Consider the following 23690-nt stretch of genomic DNA (forward strand, 5'->3'; position numbering starts at 1 on the left):
TCTAACTTCAGGAGCCAGGCCAAGCTGCTTAGGTGGCAAAGCTCACGGGGATGGAGCCCGTCCCTTGGCGTGCTGGGTGCTGCCTGGCGTCGCTGCCTTTGCAGGCAGAGGATCAGCTGATGGAGCTCGGGATTCCTAAATGTCACCCTGTAATGTCTAATTAGGGCTGCAGTTTGAGGACATCCTGGGCCTTAATTGAAAACTGTCAGAGTACTCTGCCATTTCTTCTGCTAAATGAGTAGCTGGACCTTTAGCAGGCAGTTGGTGAGAGGTGGTTGTTAATGGCACCCCCCAGTCCTGCGGCCCAGCTGCTTGCTGCCACCATGTCCCCAGCCAAAGGCACCTTCCTCTCGGTGCCTATGAGCAGTCCTGGAATTCTCTTGGGTGGCTGGTGGAGAAGGGCATCACCCCAGTACCACCTCCTCTCCTGAGACGGGAGCCCCTGGGCATGTGGTGGCTGGAAACGATTCCTTGGTTCTGTTTGGGGTTATCCCTGCTCAGCCTGGGACACAGCACCAACCTTTCTGCTTTAGAAACTTACAGAGCAGCAACACTTCAGACCCAAGCCCTGCCTGCAGAAGGAAGGAAACCACCTAGGCTCAAAGGCTCTTTGCTCTTCACAGGTCTCCATCAGCCTGGCAGCAGCTGGACTCACCTCCCTTTGCCACCTACTCCAAAGCTTTTCTTGCTGTTCTCTTGCTTCTGCTCTCTCCCCAGCTCACTGAGCCCTGTCCCTTCTGATGCCATGTTGCTATTTGAGGCCAAACAATGGGACCAATGCAATGGCACTGCCATTCCTGTGCCACTGATGCTAAACAAGGCAGTGAGAACTCTGTGTGGCTTCCAGGTCAGTTTGTAGTTGTGGTACTCGGAATATTAATGGCTTTGAGAGCAGTGATGGCTGGGAAATGAAAACAGGTTGATCCCAGCTGAGAAGATGCTACACAAGCAACATGAATTCATATTTGATTTCGGGGTGGAAGGACGACATGGAAGCGACGGGCTGGAATTTGTCTTTATAGCAGCAAGGATGTGGAGATTTCCTGAGAGAATGAGTGCTGCAGAGATCACAACTTTATTAGCTCTGGTAGGAACCCAGAGGTGTGCACAAACTCTCTCACCACATGCACTTATTTCAAGCTTATTAATGTGGATGCTCATAATTCATGTGAAGTAATTAACTGAATTTCAGACTGGTGATTTTAAACTGATGGTTTATTACTTTGTGACAAATCAGGAGCCCTAAGCTATCTGCCATTGGGAATCCTGTTTGGGTTCCATTTTCTCTTTGGAGAGGTCAGGCTGGTATTTCTGCCACCTTGGCAGTGATGCAGAGATGAGCTGGGAGGAGAGAGCTCCATAGCTTTGCCTGGCCTTTGGCACATCAGCAGTGCCAGTCAGCTCATGCTGAGCAGTGCCTGTGCCTGGGGGCAGCCCTTCGGGGCAGCTGCCTGCTGGCTGGGCCAGGAGATGCCTCGGTGCTTGCAGCTGTAGGTAAGGAGGAGGGCACTGCCGGGCAGCCTCAGCCGGTGGCAGCTGTCCAGAGCCACTGCAGCCCAGGCGTGGCCTTGGCTGCTGTGGTTGACTCTGCTTCACAGCTGCTGGTGGCCCCTCGGTGCGTTCCACCTCCCCAGGCAGGAGTGCAAGATAAAAGCAGCTGTTCATGGCATGAAGTGCTTTCAGCCAGAGCAGCAGTCTGTGAGTCTGATGTGGCCAGGCTTAGGCAAAGTGTCACCAGAGTGGCTTTGCTGTTCAGTTCTCCAGCTGCCTGATGGGATGCTGCATTGGCTGAGCAGATGAAGGCTTTGTCCTCTGGTGTCTCAGAAGCACTTCACTGGCTGAGCTTTTTACTAAGCTGGGCCTAGAAGGGACATGGGGCTGGATGAGGCATCCTAAGCAAGGAGCTGCTGGCTTTGGTGCACAGTGCCCTTGTCCCCGGAGATGCTCTTAGGTGGCCTTGGTGTGCAGTGCCCTTACCCACAGGAATGCTCTTGGGTGGCCTTATGGTGCCCCTGGTGCCACATACCCTGGGAAGTGCCATGGGAGGCCTTGGCAGCAGTGCTGAGCAGGGTGGTGGCGGCTGTGCCCTGCCTCCCTTCGCTGTGCTGCTGATTAGACACAGGGCTGGGCAGGAGCTGGGGGTCCAAAGCCTGGCTCTGTCTTGTCTGACCTTGCTGGGGCCATGCTGCCTGTTTGTAATCTGGGCAAGAAGCAGTGGAAAGGGTTTGATAGGAGACAAAAGCAAACAAAGGCTGGCTCCGAGCTGGGATGAATGGGATGTAATTGAATTTTTGGTGAAGACATTGATTTGACCCTGTAAGAGCCACAGAGTGAATCATTAGGGGAATTAACACACATTAAAATGCAGGGTTCCTATCAGAGGGCTTTTATTGTGCCTACAGTTTTGTTTTTAATTATTTAATGACTTTGTGTCTCCTGGTGATAAATCTCCCTGCCCCCCGGCTCGGCAGGACAGGGGCTGCTGGTGTGACGCAGGGGCAGCGCTGGCACAGGCAGGGATGGGCTCTGAACAAGCATCCCCTGATGATCAAACCTCAGCCTGGCTGCTCTCTTCTGGGCCTTGCAGGCTTTTTATCCACCTTGCACACACCAAGCTCTCTGCAGGAGTTCACCTCCAGGAGCTCTGCAGGGTGATGTCCTTGGGAGGAACATTTCCAGCCTTGGCCTGTGTAGGGCAGCTCTGACCCTGGGCTGCCCCCAGCTGCAGCAGCTCCTGTGGCAGCTGGGGCTCCAGGACTCCCCAGAAACCACATCTCCCAGGTGGTGCTCTCCTCACCACACTGGTGGGATGGAGGCAAAAGGGCTTTGCTGTGAGCAGAGCTGTCTGGGCTCGCTCTTAGCTTGTCTGGGCTTTGCTTGCAGGAAACACTTGCTCTGGGTTTGTGTGCCCTGTCTCACCTCTTCCTTTTGCTCTTGCTGGGACCCTGGGACAGGCTCTCTCCATCCAGGCTGTGGGCAGTGCCCAAGGTATCTTGGGCTGAGATCCTGTGCTGCTTGTGCCTTGGGAAGCCAGTGTTCCCCAGCTGAGGGTGTCCCCAGGATGTGCTGGGAAGTTCCCTTTGTCACCAGGCTCTGCCTGTGAGTGGCACTGAGCTGTCTGCTTCTTGCAGCTCTGCTCTGGGGTGAGGTGGCAGACGAGGCAGCTCCTGCAGCCTGATGCTGTGTGGTGACAGAAGCTGGCACTCCAGTGCCAGACCATGGACAGGAGCTTCTGCTGGCTTCTCCCTGGCTGTGATCAGCTGCTGTGGCTGCAGCTCCCCCCACACCAAGCCTGCTTTGGATGCTGTGTGCCCGGTTCCAGCTCCCCTGGCACCAGCAGCTCTGCCAGCTGGATTGAGGAGCTGCTGCTCATGATGCCAAGTGTGCCAGCCCCTCCATGCAGGTGGTGCCCAGACCTTCTGGTGGAGGGGGCTGCAGGGTGAGCAGACAGTGCAGGAAAGTTGAGGGGGCACTTGCCCCTGTGATGCTAGGGGCTCGGTGCAGGAGGCAGTGCCAGGGGTTGCTGTCTCTGTGCTGGGGGCTTGGCACAGGAGGCAGTGCCAGGGGGTCTCTGTGCAGCTCATTTTGGCATGCCCTGAGCTGCATTTTCCAAGGTGTTTCCCCCGGAGGAGGGGAATCAGGCTGTATGTAATATGTTGTTAAGCAGAAAGCCTGGGGGAGCAACTCTGGCAGCTGATGGGGATCCTTCCTTTATCCTGTCAGAAGAATTGAATGACACCTTTGGAGCTGTCTGGAGACCCAGGAGCTGCAGCTCCTCCCTGAGATGAAGCTTTGGAGTGTTCAGGGCCCAGGCCAGCTAGAAGAGAAGAAGCCAGCAAGGCTCAGGTCAGGCTGGTGCTCATTCCCCTGAGGTGCTGTGGGGTCTGTGCTTAGCAAGGTGATGTTCAGCCACCAAAAGTTCAAAGTTGCTTTATTCTGCTCATGGCTGCATTCCAGCAGGGGCACACAGTGCCAGCCCTGCCTGGTTTTGCAGGGGTCTGAGGGTCAAGCAGCCAGACCAGGCTCTGCATCAGAGGGATTTGCTTCTGCACAGACCTGCTCGTTCAGACGACCATGAGTGGCCGGCACTGGGGGCTGGGTGGGATGTGTAGGGAGCTCCTTCTGGGCAGCCACTTAGGCTTGTCCCTTGGTGTCTGCACAGCTCACCTTGCTGCCAGGGGATGCAGGTTTGTAACAAAGTGAGGCCAGGATGCAATGTGGGATGGGTTGGGAATCAAATTCTGGTGAGCACAGCACCTCTGGTGGGGGCACTGCCCCGGCTGTGAGAACACCACAGATCTCTTCCTGAAGGCTCTGAGCTGCAGAATATTTGAATTTGTTATACATAGGCACAGAATCAGTGGCTGGCTCCTACAGCTCATGCCCTGCAGTGAGGCTCTCAGTAGTGCCTTGTTGTGGCTCCTCTGGGCAGCGGTCGATGCCGCCTTGGAGCCCGATGGCAGTGTGGGGCCAGAGCTCCCTGGCCATGCAGTGTCTGAACCGTGGCCCTTGTGCCTGCCCCAGCAGCAGCCCCTTTGAGCGGGGCAGGCTTGGTGTGTTCCCTGGCAAGGTCAGGAGTGGAACTGCTGTGCCAGTGCCCGGGGCAGGGCTGTGCCTGCTGGGTTTGGTATTGAATTTTCCGTGGCCCTGAGTGAGGAACTCCAGAGGGGTGCCAGAGGGGCTGGGTGCCACTGCTGCTCCTCCTGGCCCGGGCAGCGGCAGCCCTGCGCCCGTCCCAGCTGCCAGGGGCACGGCGGTGGATGCTGGGAGAATTTCTTTGCAGTGTAAACATGTTGGTCAGGAGTCATTAATATGACATTCACACAGCTCTAATAAAGTGCCTAACACGGAGAGCTGGCACCGCTGCAATGCCCAGAGGACATTAAGTATGAGTCTTAAAACCAAGAGTATTGGAAACAAGATATTTTTACGTCTCATTTGGGAGTAATATAATTGCGTTTTGTGGCTCCAGCAGATGCTTGGCCCAGCTGGTTGGAGAGCACTGGGGGTTTTTTAGCTTTGGTACTACACAGCTACAGCCTTAAATGGAACTGCCTCTAAAAAAAAAGAGGAAAGGGAAAAATCACCTCCTGGTCGAAGGCCTTGCTCCTGCGTGCATCACCTTTGCGGTGGCACAGCCTGGGGACGCTGCTGCTGCGGCAGCTCTGGAGGCTGAGCTGGCCTTGGGGTCTGAGCTGAGGCAATTGAACATTCAAGGCAGCTTCAGTGACCTTTCTGCAGAGCTTCTGCTGTTGCAGGAGTGTCTGAGCGGGAATCAGAATCACCAAGGTTGGAAGAGACCTCAAAGATCACTGAGTCCAACCTGTCACCACAGACCTCATGACCGAACCGTGGCACCAAGCGCCACATCCAGTCCCCTCTTGAACACCTCCAGGGATGGGGATTCCACCACCTCCCTGGGCAGCCTACTCCAATGGCCAACAACTTTCTCAGTGAAGAACTTTCTCCTCACCTCCAGGCTAAACCTCCCCTGGCACAGCTTGAGACTGTCCTCTTGTTCTGGTGCTGGTTGCCTGGGAGAAGAGACCAACCCCCACCTGGCTACAACCTCCCTTCAGGTAGTTGTAGACAGCAAGAAGGTCTCCCCTGAGCCTCCTCTTCTCCAGGCTAAACAACCCCAGCTCCCTCAGCCTCTCCTCACAGGGCTGTGCTCAAGGCCTTTCCCCATCCTCGTTGCCCTTCTCTGGACACCTTCAAGTCTCTCAATGTCCTTCTGAAACTGAGGAGCCCAGAACTGGGCACAGTATTCAAGGTGTGCCCTAACCAGTGCAGAGTACAGGGCACAATGACCTCCCTGCTCCTGCTGGCCACGCTATTCCTGATGCAGGCCAGGATGCCATTGGCCTTCTTGGCCACCTGGGCACACTGCTGGCTCATGTTTAGGCAGCTGTCAATCAGCACCCCCAGGTCCCTTTCTGTTTAGGACACTTGGGCCTGGCTGGGAAGCAGTTTCTGGAGGAGGATCATCAAAAAGTGAACTCCTTCTGAGCACATCTTTATGTGGGGGGAAAAGATCTTGTTTGCAGCAGCTTATGGACTTCATCCCCGGGGGCCCTTGGCCACCTCCAGGCATCAGGGTGGTGCTGGTGCAGTGTCAGTGGCTGCTGGGGCTGGTCCTATGCCCTCCAGTGCAGACCATCCCTGTCTCTCCTGGACTGTTAGCAATGCTCTGTCCCTGGTGTGGCCAGTCCACAGCTGGGCTCAGAGCAGGGGTGCTGGTGGGCAGTCAGCCTGCCGTTGCCAGGCGTGGGCTCAGACACCACCATCGATGACCTCACCGTCGCCGATCATTCTCTGCAAACGAATGTGTTCTGATGGGGAAGCAATGGCCTGGATCACTGCTGCGAGGGGGAGCCTTGGCTCAGCTGATGTCACTGCTGGCTGCTCATGGCAGCCATTAATAATTCAGTAATTCTCTCTGCACTGATGCTGTGCTATTTATAAATAGTTAATTTAGCCTCCCGTGGCCCTGCTGCCGCTGCCCTCCCCTTGGCCTCCCGACGCAGTGCTGGGCTCGCCGCGATGCTCTCGGCTGGGCAGCGTCGCTGCCTGGCCTCCTCTGCAGCCCTCCCCTCACTTAGCTGAGCCTCCTTCAGCGGTGCAAGTCCCAGCCTGGCCCCAGCCTCAGAGCTGCCCTGGGGCTGGCAGCTGCTCGTGATGAAACTTCTGTGCTGTGAAAGTTGCCAGTGTCCAGCACAGCCATGCCAGTAACCCTCTGTTCTCTCTGCCTTTCTCTTGCAGGAAATTGCAGCCTATTTAATAACGTTTGAGAAGCATGAGGAATGGCTGACGACCTCCCCTAAGACAAGGTAACGTCGCTCGCGCCCCGGCACGCTGCCTGCCGCTCCCCAGTCGATGCCCTGGCCACCGAGAGACAGCTCCCAGCCATGCTGGATGGCCTGTGACACCAAACTCTCATTAATTGACTTAATGAGCATTTTATTGAATGAGATCAGATTGATTCAGAATGGAACAGCTGCGGTCTTGGCAGGTTCAAGTTTTCAGCCAAGCGCTCAGGGTTCGGCTGTGTCCCTCTAGAGGAGGGAAGTTGGTTGCAGCAGCTGACCCTGACAGCGCTCCCTGCTCAAGGGGCAGTGTGGGATGGTTTGTGTTTTGCTGTCTTCTGGCTGGGGTTAGGTGTTTGATGGTGAGGAGGTCCCTAGCAGCCTGCCTGCAGTTTGTCACTCAGCCAGTGCTGCTGTGCGTATTTCACTGCCCCTGTCCCCCAGGACCCAGGGGCTGCAGCACAGCTGTGGGGGCTTCCCTGCCACGTTGGTCGTGCTCAGCAGCACAGAGCTTCCCTGCACTACCACTGCCAGCTCCTCCCTTCTGATGCTGCAGAGATCTCCCTTTTTCTTTATCCCAGTCCACCCCTTTGCTGTTGGGAAGGGCAGAGCCGTGGCAGGGCCCTTGCTTAGCATCCCACGTGCCATCACCAGCTGCTGCGGCACCCTGGTGCCCGAGCGTCCTGCACAGCTTGCTGCTGGGGCTGGCACCACCTCCCTCACTAGGCAGCAGTGCAGCAATTACAGTGAGACCCCAGCACCCTGACCAGGGCTCAGGTGAATGCCTCAGGTGTTCCATAGCTCCCAGCCAGTGAGAGGACAGAGGTGGGGGAGAAGGACAACCTGCTTCCCATGGCATGCAGGAAGGGAAGGGCTGTGGGACTGTGCCCTGGGGCTCTGTGGTGCCTTCTGCCTTTAAGTGATGCATTTACTTGTCCTGTTAAGCTGTCTGCAAGGCCTGTGCAGGGAGGCATTTCAAACCCAACTGCCTTCTCAAGTTGTCCCTCAAAGCCCAGAGCTGCTGTGGTGGCTGCAGGGCCCTCAGATGGACCTTTCTCACTGATGGCAGCTGAGAGTCTTGCTTTGGTGGGTGCCTGACTGCTCTGCTCCACACCTCTGCTGGCTGCAGGGCAGCAGGCAGTGTGGGGATGCTGGAGAAGGCTTTTTCTGACCTGGCAATCCAGGGTGCAGAATTAATGCAGAATTCCTTGCTGACCCTTTGCCAGATCAGCCTCTTAAGTGGCCAGAAAGCATTTAATGAGCCTGGGTATCCCTGGCATCGTGGAAGACAGGAGCTTGTGAAGGGTTTGTGGCAGCGATTTTAAGAGTTCAGGTGCTGATTAATATTACACCACCTTCCTCCTGCCTGTTTACACTTGAAAGAAAGAGTGTCCCAGGAGACAGAAAGTTGTGCTGGCTGTTCAAGGACCTTTTTCAGTCATTGAGTTTGGGGGTGGTTTTTTTTTTTCTAGTATCAAAATTAATTGGAAGAGTTAAATGCTGAGTTCGTACGATCGGGACTCAGCGTCACAGCGTTAATGACACTGACCTGGGGCGAGCTGGGAGCTCCCTGTTCTTTGTTTGCTGCTCTGGGTGCCTCTGATTGCATCTCAGGAAGTGACCAGAAGCGATTGGCAGGGAGGCCGTTAGCGACTGAGGTGGTGTGAAGTGGGGAGTGGCTGCTAAGGGGGAGCTGTGTCGGACCCTGGCAGTGGCTGAACGATGCACCTGGGGAGCTGGTGCTGGGTGGAGCTGTTGGCAGGTGCTGGATGCTGGCCCTGGGGTTTGTCCAGCTCTGCTCTCTGAGCAGGAGCTGCTGCTGAGCTGGTCACCGTGGCACATGGGTTCTGGAGGTAGCAGAGGAGTCAGAGCTCCTCTGAGTGCCATTGCTGAGTGTCTTCATCTCCTCCTCTCATACGTTCCCATGTTTACCACACAGCGCCAGCCAGGTGCTGTTTTGGTCATGGATGGAGGAGGGCACTGCCTGAGGGCTCCTCTCATCCAAGCTGCATCTGATGATGCCATTGTGATGGCACTAGAGGAATGTCAGGAAGCTTTTAAAGGGCTCTAAAACTGATGGTGTAGAGATCCTGGACTTCATTCCAGCAGTCTCTTAGGCAGCCCAGTCTATCAACAGGAATTAACAAGACCACCTCAAGGCATCAGCCTTGATGTTCCCTTGAAGTGATGTTTGGTTACTCGACAAGGTGCCAGAGAATCAGCAGCAGGGACCAGAGCAGCTTTCTGCTGGTGCAGCAGGGCTGAAGGCTCTGACATTCCAACTTGCAATGCAAATCCTGAGGACTTGGCTGTGCCCAGGGCTGCAGGGTTGCTTTTGCAGCTGGGAATGAGGCTCAGATGTGCTGCTGCCCTTCACTGCACTGGGCTGACAAAGCCCCAGAAGGGCCGAGGCAGGCAGCAAGCACCAGGCTCTTGTTTCCTCCCTCACAAAGCCCCAGAGATGCCTCTCTGGAGGCTGCTGCTGTGATAAGCCATCACTTGTGCTCGGCTGGGGAAATTCCCAGGTGTGGGGTTTCAGCCCAGAAAGAGCCCAAATGCCATTTTTAGGGACTGAGACTTGGCAGTGATTAATATTTCTGCAACTGAAGTTGGGCAGCAGCCTGCTCCTGCAGATCAGTGGTGATTTGCATGCACTCAGTGTGTGTTTGGGGGAGTTCAGTTTTACTCCTGCTACCTCCTGCATTATTTTCAGCATTTTAATTCCCTTCTCCTGGTGTCAGGAAAACAAGTATCACTTGGGGGCAGTTGGCTGGGCAGTGTTTCCCACCCAAAAACCCCAGCTTAATAAATCTCAGGGCAGTCAGGACCCACCGTTGTAACAGCAGCAACACCAAAACAGGCTGAGCTTTGTGGGCAGGGCTGGGCGGAGAGGATGGACTCATCCTGCACTCAGGATGCACAGGAGCATCCTCACAGCTCCCATCACGAGCCAAGACCTGAGGGAAGCTGAGGCCAGTTCAGGTGCTAAGGAGGGGCCAAGGAGTGAGGAGCAGTGCCAGTAACCCTGCCTGCTGTGGTCGTGGCCCTGGATCATTCTGCCGCTTAGTCACCTCAGCTTTTGCTGCTGCTGTGGCTAAATCCAGGGGTGCAGCTGACATCAGACAGCTGGAAATTGCCTTTCCTGCCTGCAGTGCACTCCCAACAATCACTGCTTTCCTCTGCTCATTTTCAGTGACTTTTGTTGGCTCCAGAGATTTGAAGTTTCCCAAGGAATTAAATTTGTGGCCTCCTGCCCAGCTGGGGGCTCAGGTCTGCAGTCAGGTTTAGCAGGAGCATGGCAGGAAAACCCAACACCATGAGCCTGTGCTGAGCCCTGCCCAGGACCTGACCCCACTGCTGCAGCTGGGGATGGGGCAGGGGTGGGGTCAGCAGTGACTGACACCCCCGTGCAAGGGGACTGCTGGGGACACCGGGCAGGGTGAGCCCCCTCCCCACCCTGCTGCTTGTGTCCCCTTCCTCTCCTGCCCAGCTGTGCAGCTCATGTGTCTGGTATCTTGGATGCCTTTATCAGGGGCTCCTTGCAGATAAGTCAGAATCTTGCAGTGTATTAATTGTACATTAAATAATTAATAGTAAAATTAATTGAATTATTCAATTTTCAGGTAAAAATAAGGTAATCAATATTCACAACTTGCTTTATTAAGGGACTTTCCATTTCCTGTGTCATTAAAGTGAGATTAACTAAGGTTGGGTTTAAATGAAGACTGCAAACAATTGTGCTTTGCAATTAATTTGCTGCAGGAGGTCATTACCTCCCCAGCAGCTCCGCACCGGAGCCAGCCTGGCCTGGCTCTGCTGAAGTGGGCTGCAGGGTCCCTGCTGAGGAGAAGCTGCTGTGAGCTGGAGGTCGTGGAGTACCACCCTGAGTTTGTGGTGGTGGCTGAAGTTCTGTCTCCCCTTCTGCTGGCTGCAAATGCAAGCAGCCCTGCAAGCTTGTGCAGGCTTTGTGTTGGAGTTCCTCTCCCTCTGCAGGGCCTGGGACCATCACCCTTGGCTGGCCATGGTGCCCAGCTTGTGGGGTTTCTGCCTGTTGGTGTTTTGGGGTGGTGTGGTAAGAGGTGACGTGATGTGTGTGCTGTCAGCTCCTCCTGCCTTGGGATGCTGCTTGCCATAATCCCTCCTGATTCAGCTGTGTGACCTGGGCTCCTCAGGCTGAGCCAGGCAAGAGCAGAGCTGCCCTGGTCCTTGTTGAAGCAGGAGAAAGGTAAAGGTGTGCCAGGAGAGACTCTGGGTCAGGGTTCCCAGCATCTGGAACCAGCCCTGCCAGACCATTTGATCTTCTCAGGCTTTTGTGCTTCCAGCCAAAGGGTTCTGAGGAGCACAGAGGCTTTAATGGCTGCTGTGGGACCACCCTGGAGATGCCTTTTGTGTGTAAGGGGTAGAGGCTGCAGAGGGGCCAGGGAAGCAAGGACTTGTTCACCCTGCTCCAAACTGCAACAGCATTCAATTCTGGTTTAAAGGCTTCACAATTTCACTTCTGTTCTGGTATGGTAATGAAGAGGCAGCTTTTGTCCAGGAGGTGAGATATGCAAAAATAACCTTTAAGTTGCTCATAATTAACCTTTAATGATATTCTCTCAGTTCTTCCAATACATTCTGCATCAAAAACAACATGCAGGGAGGAGTGCCTGAGCCTGCTCCCTGCATCTTAATGTCCTACAAATACCAGCAGAGGAGGATGGACCTTTCCTTGGGATTGTTTGTCGACAGAGGCTTTTCCTCCAGCCCTGTCACTGAAGTTGGAGGGCAGGGCTGGAGCCAGAGGCATCAGGGCTCACCCTGCTCTGCTGTCCTTGGCCAGCAGCGGCTGGGACAGCCCAGGTCTGGGGGGAGGGGGTGCAGAGGCTTCACTCTCTGGCTGAGGATGGTGCAAAGTTTGTGCAAATGCAGTGTGACTGCAGCTGCACATCCAAGTGCAGGCAAGGTGGTGCCAGGGATCTGGAGCTGAGAGGGGGTTGTGAGCCTCTGTGTGTGGAGCAGCTGACAGCCTGGCATCGCAGAGCGGCTGGGGGGATGCAAACTGATCCGTGACTGTTTGCCAAACAGAGCAGTGGGCATTGAACCCTGGTCACACTGGTGATGGAAACGTCCTGCCAGGAGGGCCAGCTGGGTGCTGGGGTGTGCACCAAGCAGACCATGGGTGGCTGCAGAGGTGTTTGTGGCTTCTCATGATCAAGTGCCCAGGGCTGGTGCATGTGGTGGAGCTGGGGACCACTGGACTGCTGCACCTGAGCCTTGGGGTCCTGCAGGCTGCTGACAACTGTCTCCTCAGACCGAGCCCCATGTCGAGGCAGGCCCACAGCAGGATGTGGAGCAGTAAGGAAGTGTTTAGGTATCGGTGGATCCCTTGGAATCCGATGGCACCATCCAGCTCCTCTCCTGGTAGGCAGCAGCTTCCCCATCAGAGCACATGTGGCTGTGGCTGCCAGCAAGAGCCAGCTGTGCCCACAGCATTAGTTCTGTGTTTATTTTACACATGTCAATGATGGACTAAATGAAGATAAATAAGGCTGGTCCCCCTTGCAGGGTAGTTCACCCAATTTTAATGAGACTAATAACATCAGAGCTTGTTCCATCTTCTGCTGCCTGCGAGGTGCTGCGTGGCTCTGATGGCTCTGCTCAGCTCCCTTTCCAGCAAGGCACAGAGGGTTCCACACATGTGGTGTTGAGCCCTTGGGTCTGCTCTCACACCAGTGGAGAGGTTGAGGGATGGTGCAGGTGCCAGGGAGCCTGCTCTTCACAAGGGAAGTGGCTGCAGTGTTTTAAGCTCTCTTGTAAAACCCAGGGGATGAGTGAAGGCAAGGCTTTGAGTGTCAGCAGAGATGGGCAGAGGTAGGATGAAAGCCTAAGGTCTGGCATTTTGCCTGCAGCCTTCTCTTCTCCATCTTGTGGTGGGAAGGGGAGCACAGGGGAAACAGGGACCCGGTGCTCACCCTGCCCTGGGGCTCCAGCAGGCTATTGATCCTTTTTGAGCCTTCCCTGGTCTGTGCTTGGTTTGTGAGTCCAAGGACCAAAGCAGCACCTGGAGCATCCCTCTGCCAGTTCTGGTGGTGCAGGGAGAGGGTCACAGTGAAAGTTGTGGTCTGAACCTTGGAGATTCTTTGAGTTTTCTCAGTGACTAACCCTGCCCCCCCCCTCCCCCCCAAAGGAGCTGAGGAGCAGGCAGAGCCCTGCAGTGGTGCTGTGGCTGTGCTGGGGTGGGCATCTGCCAGCTGCTGCCCTGCAGGGACATTTGTGCATCCTTGGTGATGTGCACCAGAGAGGGAAGAAGCAGGGCTGCTTTTTTGCCTTCAGTGTGGGTGATGTGGGAGCTGACGTTCATCTCTGCTTCTCTCTGATATTAATCATAGTTTGGTCAAGGCTTAGAGAGTGAAGATCTTGCCCAGCACAATCACAGCTCCTAACTCGGTCACAGTCATTAGCTGGAGGCTCTGGGCTCAGCATGTTGGGGAAGCAGATTTCAAATACACTGAGGATTTGAGGCTGTGTCAGAGAACAGCTTGTGGGAGGCAGGTGAGAGGAGAGCTCTGGCTTCCATGGGCAGAGTGAAGCTGGTGTGGGAGCCCTGGGACAGGCTGGAGTTGTGAACAGTGATCCTGTGGGGATTCCTGGTGGCAGCTTGTAGGGAACAGTCACTGCCTGACCTCACCTTTGACCTGGGCTCAGAAAACAGCAGAGGAAAGATGCTGGGCAGACCCTGGGTGCCCAGTGCTGGGCTGGGAGCTGGCAAGTGTGGTTGTGCTGGGGGGGTGACACGAGGCTGAAAAGAAGGATTTGTGCTCCCAGGGATGGTCTCAAATTAGGGCATGGTAGGAAAAGGATTTGCTGTTATCAAAAGTTAGTTCAGGCTAAGTGAATCTGAAAATGTGTAATTTCATCTCAACTAAAAATACTGCAGTGTAATTAAATTCCAGAGCAGGATGAGCTGAGAGGGCACAGGGAAAGATAGGCATCGGAGTCAGGCAATAATGAAGCTTGTGTGGGGAGCACCTTCCTGGAGGAGTTTGGGGCTCTTTAAGCTGCTTTGTTATAAACTGTGGGCTGAGAGTGCTTGGCAGCTTTGGCTGGAGATTTGGTGACTACCTTGGTGTCTGTCTGTGTGTTTTGCAGGAGTTTCTGTACTTAATTCCCTCTGATCTATCACTGAAGAAGTTTGACAGCAAATAGGGCTTAACATTGGGAAATGTTTCCATCTGAAGCTGTCCTGGGGTGGGTTTGTGAGCTTTTCATCTCATTTTTCTAGCAATTTGGCCTTTGCTGTATAAAATTTGTAAATTAGATTATCTGTGTTGTCGAAGTGCATCACATGAAGCCCTGGAGTGAGGAAATCCTTCGCTCTGCAGCAGGAACCTGCTCAGCTCCTCAGGCTGCTGGTGCAGAAGAGGAGTCAGTGGCAGGTCTCTTCCCGGTGCCTTGCCCTGAGTCGCCTGTGAGGCAGAGCTGGAGATGAGAACCAGCAAGGCATCACCTCCTCACCTGCATCAGGTTGGGAAACGCCGACTGGGATGCTTTTAGCCCCAAACCCGATTGTTAGGGTGGCTGAGGATGCTGTGGTTAGCAGCTTGAGATTGGTCTTTGTGTGGTGCTGGCATCGGTGCCTTCGCAGCGGGGGCTGGAGAACGCCAATGTGGCCCTGCCCTCGGTGCAGAGACCACAGAGCACAGGGAGGGGAGGTGGTTAGGTGGCTGCCTTCCACCCTGTACGCCAGGGGCCAGCCTGATGCCTCTTTGGGGATGTGGCACAATCTGCTTGGCCCAGGTCCGTTAGGTTTTGGCACTCTTTTGGGCTTTGTGAAGGTTTGCTGGGAAAATGCAAACTGTTTCCTTTCCATTTGCTCAAAAGGCTTTAGCCTTAACTCTGAAAAATTGCTCTGCAGATCTTCATCTTTCACAGAGCATAACCAGATTACTGCCTCTTACTGGAATGCTTTGTGTTAATGAAGACCGATTGGGATTACAGAATGGATTTCCTCTAAGGAAGGCATTATGTGGTTATTTTTTACTGCCTGCCATTCTAGTTAATTGCTTTGTCATCATTAATTGATGGGGCTGAACTGATAGAAATAAATAGATGATATTCCTGAGGTTGATTTGGAAGAGAGGAGGGGCTTAAGGCAGGCTGCTGTGGAGTGCCCAAGCACATGCCTCGAGTGGCCGTCGAGGCTCCTGTGCCGCCCACAACGTTCAGGCTTGGGCAGTGCCACCACTTGTGCCTCCCCTTAGCCCCGGGGGCAGCAGGGGTCTGCTTTTTCCCCAGCGAGCTCTCCCTGGATGCCTGCAGGATGCTGAGCTCTGCTGGTGCCAGGCTGCCAGCCCTTGGAAGTTCATCGACTGTCAAACTGCAGTTTCTGGCTGAAGTGGTTCCCAATTAACATTTCTAATTAAGGAGTTTTGTTCACTTTTCAAATATTTACGAATTTTGAACGCAGTGTCTCAAGCCCAGAGCCAAGATTGGTGCTGCCAGCCAAGGGAGGGCCAGAGAGCTCTTTCATTCCTCTCAGCGTTTCCAACTGTGGCGCCGAGTTCCTCTGCCCCCATCCCCTTCGAGGCTTCCCTGATCCGGCAAACCTCAGGGCAGTGCCAGGCAGAGCCCAGGCTAACGGGCATTGGTGGCATCCTGGCACATGCCCTGGAATATGGCATTTGGAGCAAATCCGAGGTACAGCCCCACTTGGGCACAGCTGGGGAAAACAGAGTGGGCTTTGAGCCCCGGGGGCTGCCGAGAGCAGCGGAGGTGAACTGGAAGTGACTTCAGCGCACGGAATTCGTCTCCCCTTTGCGGGTACCGCTGCGGAGGGACCTCGCTGTAGGGCTCAGAGCTGCCTCTGGCAGAGCCGGAGCAGCACCTGCAGGGCCAGGCCATGGCAGGGGGCGTTGGAAGGGAGCTGGTGCCGAGGGCCGTGCCGAAAGCAGCTGCTTGTGGCAGGGCCAGCGGCTGCCGGCACACGGCGGGGCGGGCGCTCCGCGGGCGCTGGGAAGGTGCGGGGCGGTCCGGCAGATCCTGGCGTGATTCGTCTCAAAACAGTTTAAAACATTCATGAGTTGTAAGAACTAATTCCCAATAAATCAAACGGCATCCCCGTGGGAGCAGGGAAGAGAAATAAATGAAGGCTGGAGATAAATGCTAGTTCTTTAAAAATCATATTTAAAAGAACAAAGCCGGTTTAACTGCCTTGTTTCATGCCTGCTGCTAAGATTTAGGTCTGGGGCATGTCATTATATCAAGAAATGATTTGCCAAAAGACTTCTGTGCCTCCTGGGTGCATCCCACCTAATGACAACTGCAGTATTCCAGCGTCGGTCCTGGGTCGTTACCGGCAGCCGTCAGTCGCTCGGCGTTCCGAGCGGTTAGTACGAGTGCTCCTGCTGCAGAGCTCAGAGCCATCAACACGCGAATGATCCTGTGCTCAGCAGGAGCGTTGGGAATGCTGCTGTTAGCTGCTGGGACTACAGGTGCAGCCTGGGGACAGTTTGCAGGAGGCTACTCCTGTTTGGTGACGCTCTGGAGGGGTGCTGAGCCAAGCTCTGCCTTGCTGGGTCTGTCCAGTCTGGCTGCGTTGGAAGCCCACCCGGGTGGCTGGAGATGCCAGGTGTGGCCTTAGCTGGAGGTTCACCAGAGGGATGCTGCAGGCAGGGTTGTTTCTCCAGTCTCCAGAGCAGTCAGCAGCTATCCCCTGGCTGCAGCTCTGCTCAGGGATGATTTCCCTTGCAGGTGAATTTGTGACTGGTGCATCTGCAACTGGGAATTTCTGCTCTGGGGACCTCACCAGGGGTTTATTGTGGGTTTCCTTACTGTCCTCTGCCCCCAGAAGGAGGAGGAGGATTTGGTTTAGCTTTTCTTTGTCAATTGGCCAAAGAACTCTTTGGTCCTGTGTTACCCCAAAAGAGCTGTCCTGGGGGTGCCTGCACCCAGGCAGTGCCCAGCAGCATCCATATTTATTGGGACCAAGGGGTCTGTTTGGAATCCACACCTATGGCCTACTGCTGCTATGAAAAGAGGGATCTGGACACCAGTTAAGGTCCCCTTGATGGGATTAGCCACTGCCTTTGCTGCAGCTCTGGATAAAATTGTGAAGTCTGATGTTTTAGACTTTATCTTCTGAAATATTGGAGGTGTAAAATGAATTCACATTCATATGAAGCACAAATGACATTTAATTCTAGAGACATAAAATCCAGAGACTTGACTTGTTCTTGTGATGTGTATCTCTTCCTGCTTGGATAAGAAGCTTCTGAAGTCTGTATTTCATCTCTGCAGAGCTCCAGGAGCAGCACATTTCAAATGTGCAATCTGGAATTCCTGTGGCTGCCACAGGAGTAATCTCAGCTGGGAGTGAGGCCAATGGGGATGTGAAAGGCAGTAGCCTCTCCCTGCAGGGACACATTGCTGGGGCCTCAGCAGACCTGGTGAAGTCTGAAGTCCTTATGAGCTCTTGAGGGGCTTTGCTTTGTGGTCCTGTGAGGAAGGCTGAACACTTACTGGGGCTTCCTTTCTTCCAGGGCTGTTGCATATCACTGCCTGAGGATCATAGCCAAGGGTTTGTTCAGGAGGAGAGGGGGAAAAAAAGGGTTTGCAAAACCTATTGCTCTGTGATCTGCATCCCTGGCAGCTGGGATGAACAAGTTCCCTAAAGCCTGAGAGCATTTGTCTGTGTAAATATTATTTTAAGCTGCTCTATGTGGAGCAGAGCTTGCAGGTACCTGTTCCAGCATCCTCCAGGTCTGTGGCTGGGATGTTGCCCTCTGACAGAGGCACTGCAGTCACCTCTGGGTGACCCCTTCATTAGTGCCAGCTCATGAATCTGGCACCAAGTGTTGTGGAGTCTGCTTGGCCAAGGACAGGTTTGGTCTGAGGCCCAGACACCCTGGTCTGGGGGCTACTTCAGGTTCCTCTTTGGTTTTCCACTCGGGCTGTAATCTTCTGATAAGCTGTTGGTGCAGCAGAGGGGAAGTGTCAGAGTAAATGAAGAGTTGGAGAGCAGCATTTCTCAGGGGAGAAATAACTTCTGCCATCAGACTCTTTCCTCCTGTCGAAATAAGAAATGGGAGCTGAGGAATTCCTGAAAGTCAGGAGCAATCCTGACTGACAGTCCCTGGGTGTTCCTCCTTGCCCTTTGAGCCAGAGCTGCCATGCCAGGGCTTTAAACCTTCCCATGGTGCAGAAGGATTTCAAGTAACCATTCATTAGTTCCTCTGTCACCTGAGTGTGTGACGGTGCCAGGTGGAGCAGAGCTCTGCAGGGTAGAGCAGTGCTGGCCCTGGATGCTGCAGGGTGAGGTGTCTGCTCGGGTGGAAGGTGCTGGCTTTTACCTGGCTTTGGTTTCCAGCAAGTCGGCTCCTCAGGGAAAGGTTTCCTTGTGCTTGTTGCTGCCTTGACTCACAGCTGTGGGAGGGGGAGCTGTAAGGTTCTTGTGATGAAAGCAGAATCTAAGACTTCATCCTTTGTGTGCTCCCTGGGAAGCAAGGGCAATGATTTATCACCAGGCTCTGTCTCTCTTCCCAGTGCTTCCTCCAAGGCTCCAGCTTTCCCAGCCAGTTTCTGCCTCCTTTGGGACAGGGGAAGTTAATTTCACATTATTATCATCTGTAGATTGAGAAGATGGAAGATAGTCCTCTCTTGCTGTCCCTCGACTCCATGATAACTTCATAGCCAGAGAAAACAAAGCTCACAGCTCCACAGATGAAAAATGGCCCCATCAGGAGTGGAGCAGGGGCTGTGGTTGGGGGGTGTGTGGGGAGTGTCACATCTCTGTGCTGGGTAAGGGTCTGGGGTGTGATGGCTTCAGCCATGGTGCCCCCCAGAACAGTGCATGTGGGCAGCACTGAGCTAGAGGCTGCTGCTGTGCTGGGATCACTGGAGAGGGTCCCCCAGCTGTGCTGGGAGCCTTCCCACCGTGGCAGCTCACTGGCACTGCCCTGGGCTCCCTGCTGTGCAGGTCCCAGGCACTTTCTGGGCTGCTGCTGCCACTGGCTTTGGCAGGGCCCTGGGAGCAGCTTCACGGCCTGTTTTGTGGTTAAGCTTCTTTAAAACCTTGCCTTGGCTGGGAGTGGAAGTAAATATAGGCTTTAAAATGAAAAACTAATTCTAGAGCCATGACCCTTCTCAAGGAGGGGATCTGGCTGATCTTACTCCATTGTCCTGGAAAAAGAGTCACTTTTGGCTTTGCAGTTCCTTTTTGGCACCCCAAGCTCCCCAGGCAGCAAACCACAGTTTCCATTAAAGGCTGTGCCTGACATTTAGCAGCTCCTGATGTGACAGCTGAGCAGCCTCATTAACCTTGTGCTGACGTGGGTAGGGGAACGTCTCAGTCCTTTAGGCCAAAGGGACTTTGATTTGTGAGCATGATGTGGAGCATCCTGGTCTTGTTTTCCCTCTGGTTGTGCCCATCCCAAGGCAGCTCCCTTTGGATTCCCATTACCCCAGTGAAGGATTTTATACAGAAGAAACAAGCCCCTCAGAAGAGGACAGGGAGGTGGGGGAGGGTGTGCACCCAAGTTGTGCCAAATCCCAGATGGTGTCTGGAGGTTCCTCCCTGGAAATTCCCAGTGTTCCCTGCCAGCACAAGCCCTCCATTAAATCTTCCCTGACAATCCCTGGTGTTCCCTGCTGGCATGAGCACTCCATTCTCGCCACTGCCTGTGATACTGAGAGAAATTCCAGTGCATCTGGGGGCCTAGATGGTCCTGAGCTGGGGGTGAGCATCCTTAGGAGCCCTGGGTAGCCTCCAGCAACAGCAGGTCCCCAGGCACCTCAGCTGCAGGGTATGACTGTTTGCTTTGAAAATAAGTCCAGAAATGGGATTCAGTGTTTCCTTCCCAGCTGCAGCAGGAGCAGTCTGGGCAAAAATAGCTCTTGTGCTGTTGTGGCAATTTATGTGAGAGCCATGGTGGTAAATAAGGAGGGGGAGGGAGGGAGCATCTCCAGTCCCATCAGTACTAGAGACAAAAGGCTTCTGCTCTGCAATTCCTCTTCCCGTCCTTGCCCCTCCTTCCCCCAGGCCGCGAGCAAGAAACCCAAAGAGAGATCAGGGAGCTCTTAAATGCCACAGCACACAGCGGAGAGGAAAGGGGCAGCTGCAGCTTTGCTGCTTGCCATTTGGGTCTGCAGGCTGCTGTGTGGCTTCAGGGGGTGCACAGGGCATGTGTCTGGCTGCTGGCACCGAGGGCAGGTCCCCACTGTGGCTCCTGGCCTTGTGGAGGTGGGGGAGGTGCTGTGAGTTTGAGGATGGGGTGTGCCAGCAGCAGTGGCCAGGGTGAAGGTTTTGTTCATTGGTGTCCCCAGCCTGAGCTGAACAGGAGCAAGGCAGGTACAGCACTGGGCTCCTGCCTGGCTGGGCTCACACTTCAGAGCTGCTCCACTCACCTGCTCCTGGTCCCTTTCCTCGGATGGTGTGGTGCTCTGTAAGAGCAACAAACCCTGTCTTGCCTCACCACAAACGTTTATTTTGAGTGGAGTGGGAAATGCTGCTGAGCTGTCCTTGTTCCCTAGGGCATGGTCTGGAGTGAGCAAGTGCAGGAGCCTGGTGTTTGGTGTGGAGCAGATAGGGGTGAGGGGGCCTGCTGTGAGACCCTGCTGCCGCGGCTACGGGCCTCAGTTTGTCACAGTGATGCACAACTGACAGACCTGGGTTGTGCCCACCCACAGCAGGAGAGGGTGGGGGACACAGATGGTGGCCAGGCTCTGTGGGGGGGTGCCCTGACTGCCCAGCAGCACCAGCACCTCATGCTGCTGGCACAAACGGGCTCCTTGATGGCTTGGATCACTCTGCCTCTCCTGCTTTCAGCTGCACTGTGATATTAAAACACTATTTTATTATTTCCCATTTAGTGCTGCATTAATGAAAAGAGCTCCGTGTAGCTGCACAGTAGCAGCTAATCAAATCAAGCAAATTGCTGTTAATGCTCCAGTCCTTGTTGTTATTGCCGTGGCTCCAGGTGGAGCTCGGCACACAGCACTGTGCTTGCTTTCCGCGGCCGAGCCGACCTTGCCCGGGCTGCCGGCAGGGAGCTGCTGTCCCGGGCAGCCTCTGCGCGGGCCCAGGGCTTCTCCTTCCTCTTCTGCAAAGGTATGACCCAAATCCCTGAGTTCAGGTTGGGCAGCAAGACTTCCAGAGGAGATCTGCGATAGGGTCGCACACATCGAGTGGCCTGGGAATCCCGGTCAGACCTCATCTGCTGCCTCTTCCTGCAGCCATCAGTTTGCTTCTCTTGGCTGTGCTATGTGCCAGGGAGATAAGCACGGGAGATCTTCCCTCTTGGCTCTTCCTTGCGGAGAGTGAAACACAATAGCAATGGAGATCAAGTTAAATTGCCTCTCATTCCATGAAGATATCTTTAAAACCCGGCCGCTTTCCACGAGCCCTGGAGCCGTTCGGTGTGGCGTTATCCGAGCCGACAGCTGCTCCACAGATGCTTCAGAGATTTTGCTCCATTCTGCTTCCTTTTGTATCAGCCTCGCTAACTGCTCTCACTGCCCTCTCCCCTCTGCTTTCGTGGCAGAAACCAGCCAGGGGCTGATGGCAGCCCAGCAGAGCTCGGCTCTGCGCTCCCGAGGCGCCGGCTACAGGAGGAAAGGGGCTTGGTGCCGTTAGGGGGCTCCTGGGTCCTTCCAGCGCCTGTTACCTGTGGGATGCCGGGGCAGGAGAGGAGCTCCTCTCGTTCCTCTCCCCACACACGCAGGTGACCCACAGGCTGCTGTTGGATCAGCCCCGTGGCTGGCACTTGCGTGTTGATGTGCAGAGGGTGTGCTGGAGGAGTCTCCTCTCCGAGCCAGGGGTCTGGCTTGCTGCAGCAGGGGTGGCAGGAGGAGGAGGAACATGGAGCTCAGCATTCCACTCCCAGGGAGCTGGGGGGTGTGTGTGGGGAGAAAATATTTATAATTTCTATTTTAGTAAAACTGCTGAGAAGCAGGGAGCTGAGAGCATGGTGACCTTGCAAACATACATGGGAGGAGAAAGTCTGCTTTGTACTAAAAGAGACCTTGTGCAGTTTCCCATCCACATCCATGGAATTCGTGCTGTGCAGGTGGGCTCTGGAGGACAGAGCCATCCTCCTGGGGGGCGTGGGGGGGGTGCACACAGCACTGACAGGTGGAGCCAGGGGCTTGGAGGCAGGTCCCATGACTGCTGGTGGGATTCTCTCATGGAGGAAGGGGCTGTGCACCTGTGTCTCAGCTGGCCATGGTGCTAGGAAGCCATCAGGACCTTGTTGTCTTCAGCAGGGTGTGGGAGAAGGATTGTTTTCAGATAGCTTTGGAAGGCTGGAGGGAAGGTTTGCCTTTGCTGGAGTTAGAGAAAGCTGTTTTGGTTTTGAGAGTAATGTAAACACTTTGGAACTGAAAGAGAGAAGCTGGGCAGAATCTGGTTGGATGTGTTAAAATGTTGGTTTGTTATTTTGACCTATTGTATGCCTTAATTACACACATGCCAGTGGAAGATGACCAACTGAGGTGTGACACCCGTGCCTCCCGATAGAACCCTGCTCTGTAACGTAATGAACCTCTTTGCTGGCTTACATCTGGTCCTGAAAGCCTTGCTCGAGGTGATAAGATCATCTATACTACAACAGCAGGGAGGTGACTTTATGCACTTGATGGAGCACTGGATGAGCTGCTCCATAATTAACAGCTTTTCATCCACCTGACTGCCCTGTTACCGTGTGATGAACGTGGCAAAGGCACCTGGCACTGCTCTGCTAAGGGAAAACAAGGAGAGGGTGGAAAGCTGCTGCTTGTGCCTGTTCCCTGGTGTTGTGCTGCTTGAAACCTGGACATGGGAGGGAAGTGGGATGCTTTCCCAGCTGTGCCAGGCACTCACTGCTGCACCTTTGGCACAGGTCTGAAGTTACAGGCCCATGTCACATGAACACAAACCACTTGATTTGGCTGCTCAGTGAAAGAGGCTGCTGGTGTTGGCTGGGTGTGTGAGAATAGTCAGAGGTTCAGCAGCAGTTCCAGGTACAGCTCTGCTTCTGGCTGCCAGCACCCAGAACAGTGAGGGGGGCAAGGAATGGTGCAAAGCCTGGAGTGAATGGGGAGGGGGACCCCCTCCCCACTCTGCTGGAAAGCTTTTTTTTTGCTTCAGAAACTCTCCTTGGGTAGGCTTTCTCTTTGTGTAATCCAAAACTGTTTCTTGTTTTCAGACCACAGAATGGTTCTATGATCCTGTACAATAGGAAGAAGGTGAAATACAGGAAAGATGGATATTGCTGGAAAAAAAGGAAAGATGGGAAAACCACCAGAGAGGATCACATGAAGCTGAAAGTCCAAGGAGTGGAGGTAGGAGAATGGAGAGGGGTGGTGTGGGTGGTAGCTAGGCTGGAAGCTCCCAGATCTGTTCCTTGTGAGGCTGTCTGAAGAATTTTTATTTGCTGAGTTCCAGCTTTCCCCTCCCTGCTCCCCCCAAATCTCCTTGTGTTCTTTATTACTGCTGTGAGCAAAGTGTGAGTGGCTGCACCATCTGCCTGTGCTCTGCTCCCTGGCTGCAGAGGCTGGGTGAGGTGCTCTGACTGCAGTGGTGATCACTGCTGGTGTTGGAGCATTTCTGTAGCTGCTGTTAAATGGCAGTGGTCGAGACTGGCTGTAGGACAGTGCCTGGTCAGCTCCTGAGCGCACAGGGCTGTGTCTGGTCCTGCCCTTGGGGCCAGAGTGGCAGAGGTGCTGCGCTGTGTTGACTGTGGCACTCAGCTGTGCCACCAGGGAATGCTCTGCCTTAGGCAGGAGACCTGTGGAGCTGTCAGGTGGTGTCTTTGAGCTGTGCTGATTCCTGCAGCCAAGGGACCCTGCTCGTCCCTGCAGGCAGGAGCTGCCTCTGCCTGGGTGGGCATAACTGGGCACTGCTGGCAGCAGTGGCTGGTGTGATCGAGG

The 23690-nt window shown here is 54.5% G+C and overlaps 1 protein-coding gene across 5 annotated transcripts in view; it reads left to right on the forward strand.

The window, feature by feature from the left end:
• Positions 1 to 23690, forward strand: part of CAMTA1 (calmodulin binding transcription activator 1) — a 221235-nt gene that overhangs the window by 52452 nt on the left and 145093 nt on the right. For all 5 annotated transcript variants that reach the window (XM_054175744.1, XM_054175740.1, XM_054175741.1 and 2 more), the window contains exons 4-5: positions 6763 to 6830; positions 22967 to 23102. In XM_054175744.1, coding sequence (XP_054031719.1) covers positions 6763 to 6830; positions 22967 to 23102 — 204 coding nt within the window. The remainder of the gene's footprint in view (positions 1 to 6762; positions 6831 to 22966; positions 23103 to 23690) is intronic.

Source organism: Dryobates pubescens, chromosome 33 (genome assembly GCF_014839835.1).
Source record: "Dryobates pubescens isolate bDryPub1 chromosome 33, bDryPub1.pri, whole genome shotgun sequence".
Lineage (NCBI taxonomy): Eukaryota > Metazoa > Chordata > Aves > Piciformes > Picidae > Dryobates > Dryobates pubescens.